The sequence below is a fragment of the Varroa destructor genome, unplaced genomic scaffold, assembly GCF_002443255.2.
Source record: "Varroa destructor unplaced genomic scaffold, Vdes_3.0 BEIS01000001.1, whole genome shotgun sequence".
Lineage (NCBI taxonomy): Eukaryota > Metazoa > Arthropoda > Arachnida > Mesostigmata > Varroidae > Varroa > Varroa destructor.
In genome coordinates this window covers 44359400-44376539 of record NW_019211454.1, presented here as the reverse complement: position 1 = coordinate 44376539, position 17140 = coordinate 44359400, and the positions used below count along the sequence as shown (strand labels likewise).

Here is a 17140-nt window from a genome sequence, read left to right as displayed (position 1 = left end):
ATACGGGCAAATTTATTATTTGTTTGACAACAAATGCGTTATTGTGTTATTTGTTAACCGTGAATATCTACTGGTCCATAGGTGAATCTGATCTCGGTTATGACAAAACGTCGGGTTTGTAGTTCAGAAATCTGAGAAAAAATCTGAAAAAGAAAATAAGCTTGCAGAGCGACTACGAGGATAATTCCTTTCACACAGACCCCTCTGTCTATATATATATATATATATATATATATATTATTGTGCATAGATATTAAAGGGTTCAGAACTGAACCGTTCCATATTAGCAGTAAAGAAATTATCTACCACGCAGGGCACGTATAAAAACCCATTTGAGTGCGTTGCAATTCATATACGCGTCTCAGAGGGAACAGGCATCTTGCTAAGTATTCTAAGTAGTCATCATAACTATTTAGTCAAATTTACAATCTTGCTTTTTAACAACTCAAAAATGCTTTGAAAATTATTGTGAATAAGGCGCTTTTTGGTCCGGAAATGCAAGCTAAACATTTACCTACAAATTGTCTGACGCTGTACATGCCGGTAAGCCTGATACTGTCATTGGTTGAGCGCGCAGGCCCAAAGCACTTGTGCTTTTCGAAATCCACAATGAAAGATAGGACCTCGATAGCTCAAACGGTCCTGGATCTCCTAGTATTGAACCACATTTTAGTTGATTTTGGAACCGCTAATATGTTCAGTACATCTTGTCTTTCAAGGTGTACATTTATAGCTCAGTAGCATCTGTACAGAGCTATCCTCACATTGAAAACGTAGCCATAAAAATAAATACCCCTGGTATTTTTGAGTTGTCGACGCTTTGGAGAGCACATCGTGGAAGAAGCTATGAGTTCATTTACAACCTGACCGGGTTGAGATCGTAAACATTATAGCCACATATATACAATTGTAAAGGATCGTCCAGAAGATTTAGCGGTTGCGATTGACCATTTGCGCGATCCCTTCCGCTTCTGTACCTCTGGTTCTACTGACACCTTGACAGGGCCTGTTTTTAAGCTGGAACAACGTTTGATTTAGTTTTGATTCGATTGTTGCCGGTCATCACATAGCCCAAAAGATGTTTCCGGAGTAGAAGCCAGCAAGCCTCCAATAATGTACCTTCATTCCTTATAACTGTCCGTGACAGTTCTTTTGCTAGCGTTAGGAACTTGTAACTGCTCTCTCAGGCCAACCCTCTCGGGCGATTCTTTCCAATGGGCTAAAACACATATTGTCATACAAGGAAGTATCCATCGCACATTGGTTCTATATATTCATGTTTATGGGTTAGATGTCAGTTTATCACGACGTCACAGAAAATATATGCACTTGAATCTTTATACCTATACCCAACTTTAAGTGCCGTTTGCCGCCGCTCTGTTTCGCACACGTCACACGGCCATACGTCATCTGTATTTCAGCAGAAAATTCATAAAGAGAAATATAACGCATACATTTTACCTGTCAATCGACTGAAAACTCCAGAATTTCACTTTCACAGCGTGCTCAATATACTCATGGAATCCATATGCATTTTCCCCCTATCGGCTAGGATGAAAGACAGTAGTATAGTATGGCCGGTTATTCACAGTCGCCCTATGTGAGAAGATCTCTTTCGATAGTTTTTTTATAGTACAAAAATGTTTCTCTAAACTGAGAGTGTCGTCTCAAGCATAGTGGCAGGCCTTGAAAGCAAGTGAGGCAACCAGAGAACTTCTTGCGTCGTTATGCGGCTACTTCTAACCTATGTTCAATCATAGCCATATTGAAGCCTAGCGCATCTACGTACATGGACAAAGAATATGTTTATAGTATACTTGTGCTATGCACACGAAACAGTTAGAACGAATGCTCGCCCAACAGTTTGCTAACGTAATTATGATATAAAGGAATCGTCCGGCTGTCAAAGCGATGTGTAAGAAAACGTTTGTATGTAGCCTATTTACGTAGGCATTTTGGGGTATAGGAATGACAGCGTGTCATAGATAGGCGAAAAGCAGTTGTACTACGTTAAAAATATGTCCGACTAAATCTTTTCTATGCGTCGAAGTTTCGCCTGACGGAAGAGTCGCTGCCGACTATTCAAGTCAGCGGAACGTTACGTTGACCATAAGCAAAGCCTATAGGTTCTTTTCCATAGCCTTGACTTTAAGGCCTGAAAGTGGATTATCCCAATGAATGAACTTCTACGAACACGTTCAAACAGTAGCGGCACGGTCCATGATCTATCGCTATCAAGCATCAATAGATAAGATATCCAGCCGCCAAGTCCAATAGATTAGGTGATTAGGCAGAAGGGGCCTTTTTTGAGCAATAACAAAGTCCACCAGGTTAGATAATTAGGCCAACGAGTTTCTTTTTTTGACAAATAAATAGTGACACGCATTGCGCATTCAAGTAACAAATATCTTTATTGAAATCTAATAGTACTGTTACAAAGTTCGCCAGTGCTCAAAGTTTAATGATCTGCAGTACTATTCAAGTGTGATAGCAGCCGAACTATAACCGCGTCTGCGTTTATCCGGCCTCATAAATATGGTGAAGATCGTTGCTGGCTGTGTTTTTACGTTACTAAATTCAATGGTGGCATTATATCGTAATCTATGAGTCTTTGCTTCTTCGTATAGCAGCTGGTCAGTTGACTTGTCTTAGTTACCATATTTAGGGCTGATATCCGGGCGTCAGATTTATATCTGGATGAAACCAAGCGCTTTTCCGTGCTACGACACGCTACTGTAATTATGCACTAAATAGATTAAAGGCCGCCTTCTACACGCAAAATGAGCGATGTCGGTTTTATTGTAAAATCCGATAAATTCAAGCTTTTTTGGCCGACGAGACAGCTAATAGAATCACAAAAGGACCGGCATCCGCAAAAGCTTGACAGATGTGAATTACATGAATTTCAGGTAATCCTGGGGTCGAATGTAACCAATAAAAAAAAATTAAGAGTTACCACATCATGGTACAAGGAATAGCAATAATAATATATGCTCTCTCGACCTCTTGTTATTAGCCCAACTGAGTCCGGCTCAGCAGGCGGCATACCAGGCCGCACTTCAGCAGCAGCAGCAGCAGCAACAGCAACAACAACGACAACAACTTCAGCAACAGAGACAACAACTTCAACAGCAACATTCGGGTGCGTACGTCAGTTATAACAGTTCTCTAAATACGACAACTAGAAACGTTCTTGAGCAAGCAGGTACATTACATTTACTATTATTAATCACTCGAGTCAGCCGATGCAATGAAAGCACAAATGATCACTGTAATAACGATAAACAAGCTTCAAAAATGTCCTGGTTTGGTAAAGGTTTGTAATCGACCTGTTGTCTTAGTATATAGATGAATTCAAAATATAATCTGTGGTCATATGAATGAGATCGTCGTGGCTGGCTCTTGTTCACTAAATTACTTCTCGAATCGTGTTTGATATGATACTCACTCTCTAATTCGTTTTACGACAGTATGTATATATATATATACACATATATATATATATATACACATATATATATATATATATATATACATATACATATATACTACACAGTGGAATGGAATTGCAAGCATTGGAATTCATGAATGCCGCTACGTGTTCTGCTACTGTTTAGAGGGGGTACACCAAATGGAGCGTATCTATTGCGGAAATAATACCTTCAGAAACGGAGTAGAAATTGCACAGTCCCGATAAATTCAAGCAAGCCGGATTTAGGTACATTGCTACGCCGATACAACCAATCCGCACGGAGAAGGACGATGCCTTTTACGCGTCATGCGTTGCATTTTACGTCTCAGTTTCCGTTAATTGTTAGTTGAATACCACAGAAAGAGAGCCTGGAACTGGCCACTGCAATGCTGCCAACGCCTCAATGACGTAGGCTAGAATAATTTCGAAATGTCCCGTTGATCCGACGAACGAATGGTGGATTCACGTGCTAAGTAGCATAACAATGGCGCGTGCTTTACAAACCTTACGAGCTCCGAGAGACCAACGTTTGTGAAACTGATTAAATTGTTCTGTACGTATTTTGATCATCTATACTGACTAGACGGTGGTAGAATGGTTCCACTAGATGTGTTCGTCAGTCTGCATTTTTACTTTGCCAGTAACCGTCGATTTTGCCATCAGAGAAATCAGTTTCCCGCCAGTGACCAATTTGTGACATGTACACACAGAAAGAGCTGGCTACATTGAGCACAGATACAGAATAGGTCGATTTTACTATACTGCGATATTGAGAACACACTCAAACAACGAGACGGTATCTAATTCAGTCAGATTAGAGTAAAGCCTACACACCACAGTAATACACATATACTTTCCAACTTACATATATAAAAATAATATTAATGCTTGTCTAATCAACATCGAATTATCGTGTCGTTCTGCTTCTTATCAATTATGAACGTCTGGCTTGAGTGACTGCAGCGGTTTAGCATGCTACCAAACAACTTTACTAGCTGTTCTTTTACGTAATACAGATACGTATTATTATTGTTGACAGCAGTAGCGTTTGGTAAGTTTCATCTGCATCCTCGCCTCTTAAAACTTCCTGCATCGATTATTGTTACCTTACGTGCATGATCGTCTATGCATACCTGTAATAGTCTCGCACAAAGGCACTCACGCACATGCGCATAGGTACAATGGCGAAGTTTTTCGGGAGGATTTCCCCAAAAAAGCTGTTACTGTTGCTTATTGCAGCAGCTGCTATAGCGGGGTAACAGCTCGGCAACGTCGTCTCTACCGGATGTTTTGTCACGTAAGGCTTCCTGTCCATCATCAAGCAATAATGTATGGCGGTATTGTTTGATAGATGCGGCCAATATGCGGACGTCTTGCCTTGACGTCGCGCGTACTTTGCAACATGAAGGCACGGTAGTTACATTTGAGGAAGGCTGATCATGAGGGGTTTTCGGTAAACACCTTTAAATCCATTACGGAAACGATATTACATATAGTGAGACCGGTATACTGCTGGGGTCCAAACAAAAACAAATGCGCAGCGGGCCGTAACATATATTTAGCCTGAAGGGGCAGATGTCTGCTGATCTAGCTACCAGTCGTTGAGTAAGAGACGAGACAACTACTAAATGACCTGACTTTTAGATGTACAGTATATATTGACAGTTTAACAGATTGCTTTGATTGTTTTCGACGGAAGCTCTATGACCGAAAATGAGTAATGGAAAATAAATATTCAAGGTTAAATTTAAAAAAACATATGCACTTTAGCTGGGGAAACAGCGAATTGTCAAGAAGGTTTTCGGGGATAATAACAGGATGACAAGGGGCAAGCATGACGAGGAGCGGAATCCACCCGCTCCCCGTACGACGGTAATTTTGTGTTTTGTGAGTTAGCCGACTGAATGTGCCATTGTGCAAGTAGTTTAGGCTGTAGTTTTACGTCAGTCCGTTGAATAGGCGTCTGCGGGTGAAAATCGCTGACTAAAACGGATAAACGAAATCCAACAAGCAAAAGTCAGTTAGGGCTGAACATGAAACAAAGAAAAACATGAAACAACTTATGTACGACGTCATTTACTCACGCCTATACTGTAGACAGCTTATTTTGAAATTGGCTGGTAACAAATACATATAATTCGACTTTGGTCATCACTTGACTTCGACGCACGACGTCACTGCGCCATTTTTTACGTCTGTTCGCGCATTGCCAAGCGGAATTAGTTATACACGCATCGGTGATTTGCCATCCTCGTTGAAATATACGTTTTGTTCGTGTGCTTGACTCGCGCGTGTCTGAGCGACAGCACTAGGAGTCTGGAACATCCTTACGATTGGTGTGAAAAGAAATCCCTGTTGCGTCATTGATGTTCGCAGACATGCAGCAGTACGGCATAGTATAGTTATCGCGCAGCATAACGGTGAGTAGCGACACGATTCAATTTTAGAAAATTCGACTGATACTGCGCGAAGACAAACTCTTACGAACGGTGCAGATTGAACTGGAAGAAGACAAATGGTGGTCAATATGTGTGTGCGTGTTATAAATAACAACTATTATCATCGCGCCGGCTAATGTTGGCGGGCCCGTGCAGTCTCGTATCGCATCACGTATCCTGCTTTTTAGTTACGTGCAGTTTATTAATAGTTTAGAGTGCGGGCATCATAACGGGCACCGTTGAAGGGCACTACTCTTCGGCACCATCAACAGCTGTAATATCTGTACTATAGTTAAACAATAACAGCATCGAACGCGAGCCAGCTATTTCGACTAAACCGTCCATTTCTAAAACAATAGTGTTCCTAATTCAGCTACATTTTGTCAGTTCGTTTGTCTTGCGTCGAGCTCACACTGTCGCTGTTGTTAATTGGTGACGCCGATGGTACCGACGCTCGTGATGACGATGTTCACCGCTGCTTCCCCCAGCGTCTGTGTTTGATGTTAGTGGCGTTGGCGTCTGTATCCCTGTCGTACGTTTCGCCCTTAATTCGCATGAGAATTGGCCAATACAAACGGAACGAAGGCTGAGAGCGCTGATACTACTTCCGTCAGAAATGTTGCTGGTTGTTTATCACTGCCTGGCGCTTCGCGGCACAGGCGCACAACAGTGTAGCCACTAACTATTCCCATCCATCACGTGAATCGGTCCCCATACGTCGTGTCGCGGAAAATTCATCCGACGCTAAACGTATGCAGCTCGCGTCCATTTGTTTTCCGCCGAGGGACGCAGAGACGACGGCGACAGATACAGCGCCAACAACAGGCAACGGTGGCGACAGTAACGACCCCGGTAACGCAATAACGAAAACGTTCATTGGCATTGAACGATGATGCTTCCTCTGTCTTTAGACGTCGGACAGAGAAACAAACAAAAACCTATAATAACTGCCACTTTATTAGCTTAGTAGTTCGGACAGGCAGCGACCTTGGATAGGTTCACAGGATACTTGTCACCACAAAAGGTGTTCCTGTCTCAATAGACCAGATGATACGAGACGGCGTGCGGCTAAGCGCATGATAGAGAGGCGTTTGATAATTACGGAAGTACCGATGGTTATTCGTCGAAATTCGCTAGTATCGGAATCATTCCTATAACTTGGCCACGACACGCTAACACACGTTACAGAATACGTCATCGGTGGATTGGAAGTTAAGAGAAACAACATACTGCAGTCTTTGATGGTCGACATCTTTCACAGTTGTGTGGTCCTAATCACATTAGCAGTAGCACAAATGCACTAGTGCTGATAGTAGGGCCGTCAGAAAGACACGGGCGATCTATTGCACAAACGAGCAAGTTGCCTGTTACTGAGCTGGGCGTCAGCAACTAAAACAATATTATATTGACTGTCATAATGTCCTGCAGGGACAAAACAACAACCGCCGTAATAGCCATGATACCGAATACTAACAATATAGTGAGTATGTACGAGATTTTAAAGAAGGTAAACAGTGGTAGCTAACCCCAGTCAGAGCTCCGATAATGATCGGAAAAGGTAACCGAGGAAGAGGGGCTGCAGTAACATTGTATTCTTAGACAAGCAAATGTGACCAAACATATTTTATGTCACCACAAACCGTTGGAAACGTTTGAAAGACCTAGAGACGCGAATTATTTTTAGATCCGACTGATGTAAAGCATTGCGTCACACTCATACTCCGATTAAATAAAACCATACGGTTAGAATGTTAATTGGTGCCTGATTTTGAATCGTCGATGATATCCTAAACCGATTCTCAAGTCTTTGTCGAAAACCCCCCAGCTAGAAATTCTACGTAAGGAACCGGGTAATTTTCTTCTGTCTTCAGAGAAATATGCAAGATGAAATCACCTACATAAATGTAATACGGGCGTGAATTAAGTAAATATCAATCTCGGTGGCGATGAACGTAAACGAGACATTTTTTAGTCGCATTGTTGGGTTTGTTATTAAAATATGCGCCCGTTACACCCATGATAACTACTGTAATGGAACAAGTCGAAAGACACGTTCGTCTGCACGGGAATAGCGCTCTGTCAATAAATTTTCATCTTGGTACTACTTCTGACTGTTATTTCTGCTTATCGGCATTAGCCGCGAGTGTAGGTATCGTTTTTTTTTCTGAGTTTTACCTATATTAACAAGCAGGGATAGCTTGAAAATTAGACCGAGGAAGAATCGTAGAGCTATTTGTGCAGAAGTTTTATGGAAATATTCAGCAGTATATTAAACTGAAGGAATAGTAGATTGATTGGGGCGCACGTTTCGATTACTAGCCGTGTATTATTAGGTTTTTGACAAGTGAACCTGAGACACTTTGAAGTTGCATAACTTTTTAACTATGCACTATTGGTAGACGATGTCCCGATTCACAAGAAACTTGTGGTTGAATTTATTTCAAGAGAAGTTAGTTCAGAAAGAATATTTGTAAGTTAAAAAAGTCAAAACGCTCAGTAATCATTTTACTGTTCCTCAAGAGCCACAGCGCTACGAAAATTGGTGAAGGTGCTGGACAAGAAGGCCTTAAGCAAAAGCATAGTGCACGAATGGTGAGAACAGAAATTGGACTATTGAACACCAAGGAGAGGACGACCAGACGTCACGACCTGAAGGACAAGAATGCATTGTTGCAATTAAATACTTTTTGCACAGAATCGGAGTTTGGAAACTAAGGGCTCTATGAGCCCTTATAATAATTTATAATAATATAATTTCATATAAAACGTGTTACAGATTTTTAACTCACATACTGAAAATGCAGTAGAAAACGGTTCCCCGTGAATTGACTCCAGGCCTGTTAAAAATGCGTACGGTGTATTTCACATGCAACTTACGGAATTTTAATCAACAAAAAACCCGTCTGGAGCATGCGGTCGCCATAAACAAGGCATGCCTCAATCTCAATATGGTCTCTACAGACAGAGAGGCTGCATGTGGAAGAATGGCATCGTCCTGAGGAAACATTGTCAAATAGGTTCGGACATAGGGTGACGATGGTAATTGCAATGGATATTAGCGACATATATTACTGCAAGATACTGGGCGTAAATGAACGCTTGCAATGAGTTCACTATCTCAATTTTTTCAAGAGACGCGTAGACCGTTGACACGACAAGCGAAAGCACTTGATGACGCTTTTAGATCTTATCGCCATATCTCAATTACTTATTAGATCGAGCGAAGGACATTCGACGTTGGCTTTGACCCGCGTATTCTCCCCATTTTACGGAGGTTGCGGAGCTTTCCATTTTTTAGAGCATTTTTAAGCATTTTTCCATGTTTTTAAGCAATTTGTTTTTTTTACTGCATAGATATTGTAGGTGTGTGGAACAAGTGGTTTATGTAATGTATGGTTTAATTGTTATAACTGATATAGTAATAGCAACCGAAATTCTAAGAAATACACACTGGGAAGCTTATGTCATTTAGCTACATTAGTTAGCGTGGTCGATCTTAAACGAGCTACGAAAAAGTAAGTCGTCAGTAGAACTTCAGCTAAGTTGTATCTTACGGATGAAAACTATCATCATACCTAAGTAGTATGTAAAAGATCTGGTATCAATAATCCTTATATATAATAATGCTCAGAGCAAAACGATTAATTTTTATCTAGTATCCTTTATATATATATTTGTGTGTGTGTGTGTGTGTGTGTGTGTGTGTGTGTGTGTGTGTGTGTGTGTGTGTGTGTGTGTGTGTGTGTGTGTGTGTGTGTGTGTGTGTGTGTGTGTGTGTGTGTGTGTGTGTGTGTGTGTGTGTGTGTGTGTGTGTGTGTGTGTGTGTGTGTGTGTGTGTGTGTGTGTGTGTGTGTGTGTGTGTGTGTGTGTGTGTGTGTGTGTGTGTGTGTGTGTGTGAGTGTGTGTATGTGTGTGTGTGAGTGCGTGTGTGTGTGTGTGTGTGTGTGGTGTGTTATTTAGATCAAAACAGCTCAATTTTATGACAATACCCTTCGCCTCACAGTGACCTCCGAGAGGCCTTACCAGAACGTTGCTTATATCTAATGTAAAAGCCATTTACGTGTTGTCGTTTTCGTCAACGAAAACATTTATTTAGGTATATATGATGAAGATTTGCATTCGTTCTATAGTATACAAGCGTGTTATTATTTTATTGCGTTTATTCACCTCTTGCTGAGATAAGACTACTCACCCCAACGATAGGTTTCGCGGTGATGACGTACCGTTGCGCAATATCTCGCTGTTTAAATGACTCACCCTCACGCATACACGTAAAGCCATAATGCTAATCATTTTCTATCTTCATGTTTATTTCTGTTTATAAAGTGAGCAAAAGTAATCTAGATAGTCTAATCCGCGCCAGTTCCAGCGACAGTTTCCAATTGTATCTACATAAATGGTACAATCGACTGTAATTAGCGATTATACATCCAATTAGACGCATAGCGTAACAATGATACGGTACTATTCGTATTTCGATTGAGCTTGATATTTATTATTGATCGACACTCCGGTAACGGGTTTGAGCTTGATTTTTTTTCAATCTGGCTCTGTTTGGTTCTATGTCTGACTAAGCGTCTTCGTCCTCGTCGACCTTCAGGCGTTTTAAATATTCTTCCCCTGATCGCATCGTAAGCTTACCTATAGCCATTTGTTTAGCACAATATGCAGGACTGAGTAAAGGTCAATTACCCGCCAGAGGATGAATTTGGTGCCCCTGTTGTATCTACGACCGGATAGGCGCCCCTGTGCGTCTAGTTATGCAAACTGGTCCGAAACGATTGATCTATATAGCAGTACGGACCGTATTAAAAAAAAAAGGACGAGAAAACATTACGACATATGACAAGCAATACAAGCTGGATTTTCTTATGTCTGATTGATGGATTGCGTGGTGTTGATGTCCTGTGATTGATCATGATGACAATGGCGGTGATGGTGTAATCCTCAGATCGAGCCTCTCCGGACCTGAGACAGCAGTACGCGCAGCAAATAGCGCAGCAACAACAGCAGGCCGCTTATGAGGCATACGCTAAGAGGCTGCAGTTACAGCAGCAGCAGCAGCAGCAGCAACAACAGCAGCAACAAAACGGTTGCTCTGCTGGCCTGCCAGCAGGCTTCACAGGTAGAGTAGGCAGCAATAACAGCAACAAGCAAACAAGCTTAGAGTTATGACGGCCATGACTTGAGCACGCTGACAGCTGCTGCACAGAAGGTTCAGCTGAAGCCGTACACGGCTGTCGGTGTTCCGCGGCCTTGTTTGCTACTCGGAGTCTTCTTTTTGTCATATGCTGTGCGTGTATGGAATAAACTGTGAATGAATGTGAACCTATACGTGCTTGCAATAAATAGTATGAATAATGGAATGAATTAGATGAGGTGAATGCGTTAATCAAATCATTTGGGAGTTGGTGGCTATGGTGATTTTGACTCTAGTGCTAAGAATGATGGTGATGTTTGATGATTAGGTCGTCTGCGAATTCCCTCGCTCAACTACACTCTATTGTTTTTTCCTCACGTACTGTTGTTGAATTCGGAGTATGTTGACGAGCACATTAGGATGCCGCGATGCGCCTCTATGCTTGTTCTCGTTTGCTACGCGTACTCTCATGTATTTTCACCTCCTTTTATGTTACTTCCGTTTACCTACTGCATATGATCGATGCATATGTCATGACATGGACCTGAGACAGGATGATTTCTGAAGAAGGGTACCTGCTCGTTGCATTAATGAACACTACTAACCACCTTAGTTATCAGTGTTCCATTTTCGTTTTTCCTATTGACTTCAAATGTGGTCATACTGTGAAGATTTCTGTTGCTGTTCCAGCTGTATAGGCCGTTGCTGGATATCAACGTTAGCTATAGTGCTACAGAATAGTTCTAATTTAAATCTAACATTGTAAATGATGTGTTCTTCCTCGTTTTTGGTCTCTAGGCGGTGGAACTCTGCGCATGGTGCGGCAGAACCAGGCCGGGTGGGAAAACCAGCCCCTGGATCCACGCCAACAGTTTGGTACAATCGGGGGGCGCATGAGCCAGATTCACCAGTCCCAGCCACACCAGCAGCAGTCGCGTCTGCAACAACAATACCAACAGTATCAACTGCAGAAGCAGCAGCAGCAGCAGCAGCAACAGCAGCAGCAGCAGCAGGTGGCCCAGCAACAGCAAGGTGTTCTGCAGGTGGAGAGACACGACCTAGCTAGGCTTCGAACGGTAGGCCATATACCTACGATCTGCATTTTGACATGCCATAAGGCATAGCGCGTCTCATTATTGATCGGATGCCGGAACATCCACTCTATCGCGAAGAGTGAATAAACTTTCATTTATTCTATGAACTTGCATAGAGCCCGTTCAGTAAATTCGTTTTATCATGCCAGAGTAATCACGTGAACTGGCGCGTACTTGTAGAATTCATAAATCCAAGATAGCATCTAGTATAATTTTCTCTTAACTATTGTACTTCAGGTCCAAAGGGAGTTCCGTATGAAATCGCTTGACCAGTGGACCCAGCGGGATGTTGCTGACTGGTTGGAGTCTTTGTTCCTTCAGGAGTACAAGCCCAACTTCCATGGAGTGAATGGCGTTAAGTTGCTACAGATGACTCAGAACGACTTTATCGCGCTCGGTGTCAAACAGGTTGGCCATCGCGTCAATATGGAGCGCTCGCTCAAGAGGTACATGAAGTGAGAGGGGCGTACGACATTGCATGGAAGCGCCCACCTTGCGTACGGCTTAGCCGACTGTGCAGCAAGCAATTATAAAATAATGCTGAAAGGAGAATTCGTACGAAACTAAACAGAAGCGAATGCAAATAAACGAGAAAGAGTGAAGAAGACTGGCTCGTGAAAGAGATATCACAAAAACCGCGGTTTGACCGAGACAAATACCCAAAGAACGAATGCGAGCAACAACTGAAAAAATGACAAAAAAAATCTGAAGAATATGTCACACCGATCGTCTGCGCAAGTCTAACAGGCAAACAAGCGGACGCCAATAATAGTGCTAGCGTATTACACTATCGTAAGAACGCCATAATTTTATCACCAGACCGAGAGCGTTCTGAGCGTTTGACCAGACGGACATCGCCGCGACTTGAGACAAGCGCCCCCTAGCGGTATACCCCCTGAGCGGACGGCATCTCGCCCTATCGCCAACAGCAACAGAAACAATAACTTCGACAACAGCAGCAGCAACAAAGAGTAGGACAACTGCAACCTATTTTAGTCCTCATAACTTCCGTCAAAGATAACCTGAAAAAAGTTACCCAAACAATCACCCTTCCACACCCCCCAAACATCCTAACTAAGCCATCGAAGCAACACACAGTTTGTGTATGGTCACAAGCTTTGTAGCCCTCCCTCTCTCTCTCTCTCTCTAAACTAACTGGTTACTCTTGCCACCAATTTATATTAGTACGAATAGTAAAAAGGATGGTAATAGATATATGTGTCTTATACCTCGTTTCAGTTGGTTTCCATAAATGTTATCCGAATGCTAAATAAGCAGGAGAAACTTAATAGATTAAGTATATTCTCAATTGATACTGATATAAGCACTGATAATTGCTCTCTAACTAAAAACAACAATATTATCAGTAAAAGTGTTGGGTAATAGGCGCGATGTCGGAGATGCGTCAGCATATGAACACAATCTAGGACGCAGCCAGAACCCGCCAGAATAATGTTCTCCCACATCAGCTTAGTTGAGATGCTACTGAATATATATATATATATATATATATATATATATATCTTATATCAATAATATAACTATTAATATTTATTATATAATGCCAATCTATATATACAATAGCGTGAAAGGACGAAAAAAAGATGAACAGAGTGAGAGAAGCGGCTAGTAATAGAATGAGAGAACGAAAGAAGACGAGACAAAATGACTATTCTTAATTATATATATATATAATTGTTCGAGGAATGCTATTTCTTGTAGTTGTAGCCCGTCGGGTGCAATATGCATTTTCTACGAACTGGATTGAGTGCGCCGCTGGCAAAGGACGCGGGGCTATAATACATTATATAATATATTATAAAGTTGAGCTGCGCACGCGGCCGAAGCAGTGATCTCGATAAAATGATTACCAAGAACAATGGCGGTATAGGAATATGAGTTTGACTAATTAACAAATCATAAACGTTTCGTCAAAAAACGGAAACATAGCTATTAAAAAATTGAGATGAAGACTAAAATTGCCTATACAATGAAAATAGCAAATAAGGTAAAAAGTCACAGTAATAACGATGGTGAAGATCGGATGATACGATGCGTATAGAGCGACAGACAAACACGGAAAGACACAACCACATACATAAAAAGTCCTACGTTAATCAAATACACCGAGAAACTCCGAGAAATAAAAGTAAAAATAAGATGATTACTAATCAACATAAAGTAAAGCTTCATTCAATGGCGGAATTAACATTAAAAAAAAAAAAAAAAAAAATTGGCGGACAAGTACGAACGACCTATAACGATGCCGAGGTTAAGAATAATTTCCAATGAATTATAGTAACAATGCTGATATTGATGAAAATGCTAATGATCTTCACTAGTGATTGAATGTGCTCAAAGTCGAAGGTGGGGCAGAGAATGAATCTTCTTAATGGCACGACAAACCTTACTATTGCTATTGCGGTTACTATATGATGATGATGATGATGATGATGATGCTGAATATTATTATTACAATAAACACTGTAGGAAAGATAGCACCGCGAACAGCTTCTGGTGACAAACGCAGGAATGGGGGCAAATAGACGGGAAGAGACTTTCGGAATGAACACAAATGCGAAGAAGTGTACTAGAATGGGAAATAAATCGTAACGGTTAATAACGAACGGCGATCCTTCGCGGAGAACAACAGCTTCTCCATTCTTCCGTTTTAAATACTAATCACTACTGCCATTCCTGGAACGTTCTAAGAAATAGCTGTTTTTTTCGAATAAGTTGGCCCTATGTAATTAAATGAAGAAATACACGGTACGAATCAAAGAACTGATCACACAACTGGTGGCAGTAAGAATAACAAGAAATTGGCCTTTTTTTGACCTGAAACAGAGAAAATAAATTTTGGCAAAATCTGTAAGCAATATCTTTCCCACTGACCTTTTCTCTCGGTCTCTCTGTTCTGCTATGTCAATAAGTAGTGGAAAAATGAGGTGCCTGACCGGGGCGCAACTTTCGCCAATCCCTCACGTCACCCTCTCGAAGAATGTGGAAAGCAAAAAAAAAAACTGGAAAATATCCTGGTTATGATACAGGGATGAAAGCAGCATGACGAAGAATCAGGAAAAGAAAAGAAAGAAAGAAAGAAAGAAAGAAGAAACGCGCGTGTGAAGATGGGCAGATGCAATTCGCGCGATACGCTGAGGGAATCGAAAGATAGGTGTCGAACGTCCATGACCGATCTAGAAGAACGGTCTAAAGTTACGGGTTAGACGCATTACCAGTACGGGAGTTTTCGAGGGAGCGTGCGTTCACGGTGCGAATAGAAAACGAAGGGAGCTACAAGGAAGAGATGAGAAATGACTCATCTGGTTTGCGTTTGCAGGAAGGTATAGAGCTGGGCAAAAAATGAAAAATACGTGATGCAATTCATGTCGTGCAAAAGTTGTAGTACACTACGATATCTATTAGACAGAGAAGGCATGCTAACAACGATGGTGTCGGTGATGATGGTGGCGATACCGCGCGTGCATAGCGTCACGTTCTTCCACGTCTAGTTTTGGCTATAGTTCGTCCTTTTTTTCCTCTTCTTTTTCGGAACGCCGATCGACGATAACAATGACATCAGCATTGATGTTTGTGTATGGAAAGCTTTTTCGCTCAAGAACTACCGGCTGAAATACGGATACTATTTATAACAAAACGGTAATGCCATAATATCAATATTGACTACGATGATGAGCAAGTTGGCGATGAGATAATATATTGATGAAAACTTACAAAAACGTCACTTCAGGATGACAGCACGCAGGAACCACGACAATATATGATATCCTAGTAATATTGTTTTTAATGATATACACGATAGTAACAGTAGTGGCGATGTTTATTGGTGCAAAATTAAGTTCCTCCACTTTTCCCACCATTGTAGGAATGGCGAGAAATATTCTTTCCTTCGAGAGTCTCCGATCGACATTAGTCCGTGCGCCCATCGTACTAACGTGCACTCCCTTCATAGCCTTTCCGACAATCTTCCGTAACATAAAGAGGATAAAATTTGCCGTCTGGACAATCTCTCTGGGGTGAACAAGCAAAACAGAGTTGAACGAAATGTGAAAAGTTAGGGAAAAATAAGTGGAAGTGATGACAAAAGAGGAGGGATGCTGCGTACTTAATTCCGCTAAAGATGATATTATATTGCCGATGTAGATGTATTAGTAACATTTATATTAGTGCAATAGGTAATAACGAAAACCATATATATATATATATATATATATATATTCCTGTTACACCGTGAAAACCACTGAGAATCGCTGGCTGAAAATAACTCATCAAATCGTTTTGTTTTTCGTGGTCAGCCGCTATAAAAGGAAAAGTTATAATAACGATACATGTGTCGAACACCTTCATTGCTGGAACATTACAATTATGATAATTATTACCCTCCCGCATTCACAAATATGATGTGTTATTATTACTAACGCCGTTATTTCTGCTAATCGACGGAAAATGTTGGCTCTAATCTTCTATTATTGCTACAAATATAGTTGGAGGGCAAAAAAATAGGCTTGGGAGATAAGCAGGAAAGAGAGGTCGAACAGGTACAGCATTCTAACAAAGAAGCAAAACAGTGCGCGACGAATCGCGGCCCAGTCTGCTCTGTTCGATGGCGCAGTCAAGAGCCCCGCGCGCATGCTCTTCACTATGGTAACGACGTTCGTCGGATTTCCCCTCATCGAAAAGCGGACAGTCAGGAACACCTATGTCAGCCAACAGGAAATAAGTAGCGATGAAAGCGATACGAACGCGCTAGAACGCGTCTGATCAGGGTCAGGTCGGTGATGGTCGGCGCGTTGATTGGGTGTCTTTCTTATGCCCTGATGGCCTTAGAGCTTCATGCATACGTAGAAAGAATTGTCGGCTTCGAATAAAGGGCAGATCTCTTTAATAGGTGCGAACGATAGCAGCTATTTGCAGTAATCTTGTACGCGGCCTGCGTACCGCGAACGATGACGCAACATCGTCGAAAAACCTGGCG

The 17140-nt window shown here is 41.6% G+C and overlaps 1 protein-coding gene across 8 annotated transcripts in view; it reads left to right on the top strand.

Moving 5' to 3' along the window:
• The window catches only part of Prosap (SH3 and multiple ankyrin repeat domains prosap), a 58218-nt gene extending 43193 nt beyond the window's left edge, over positions 1–15025 (top strand). For 7 of the 8 annotated variants that reach the window (XM_086993304.1, XM_086993319.1, XM_086993314.1 and 4 more), the window contains 4 exons: positions 3017–3142; positions 10862–11035; positions 11849–12126; positions 12382–15025. In XM_086993304.1, the coding sequence (XP_086849430.1) occupies positions 3017–3142; positions 10862–11035; positions 11849–12126; positions 12382–12603 (800 nt within the window). In that variant the 3' untranslated portion in view covers positions 12604–15025. The remainder of the gene's footprint in view (positions 1–3016; positions 3143–10861; positions 11036–11848; positions 12127–12381) is intronic. The other variant, XM_086993332.1, reaches the window with a different exon arrangement.
• Positions 15026–17140: the final 2115 nt, after the last annotated feature.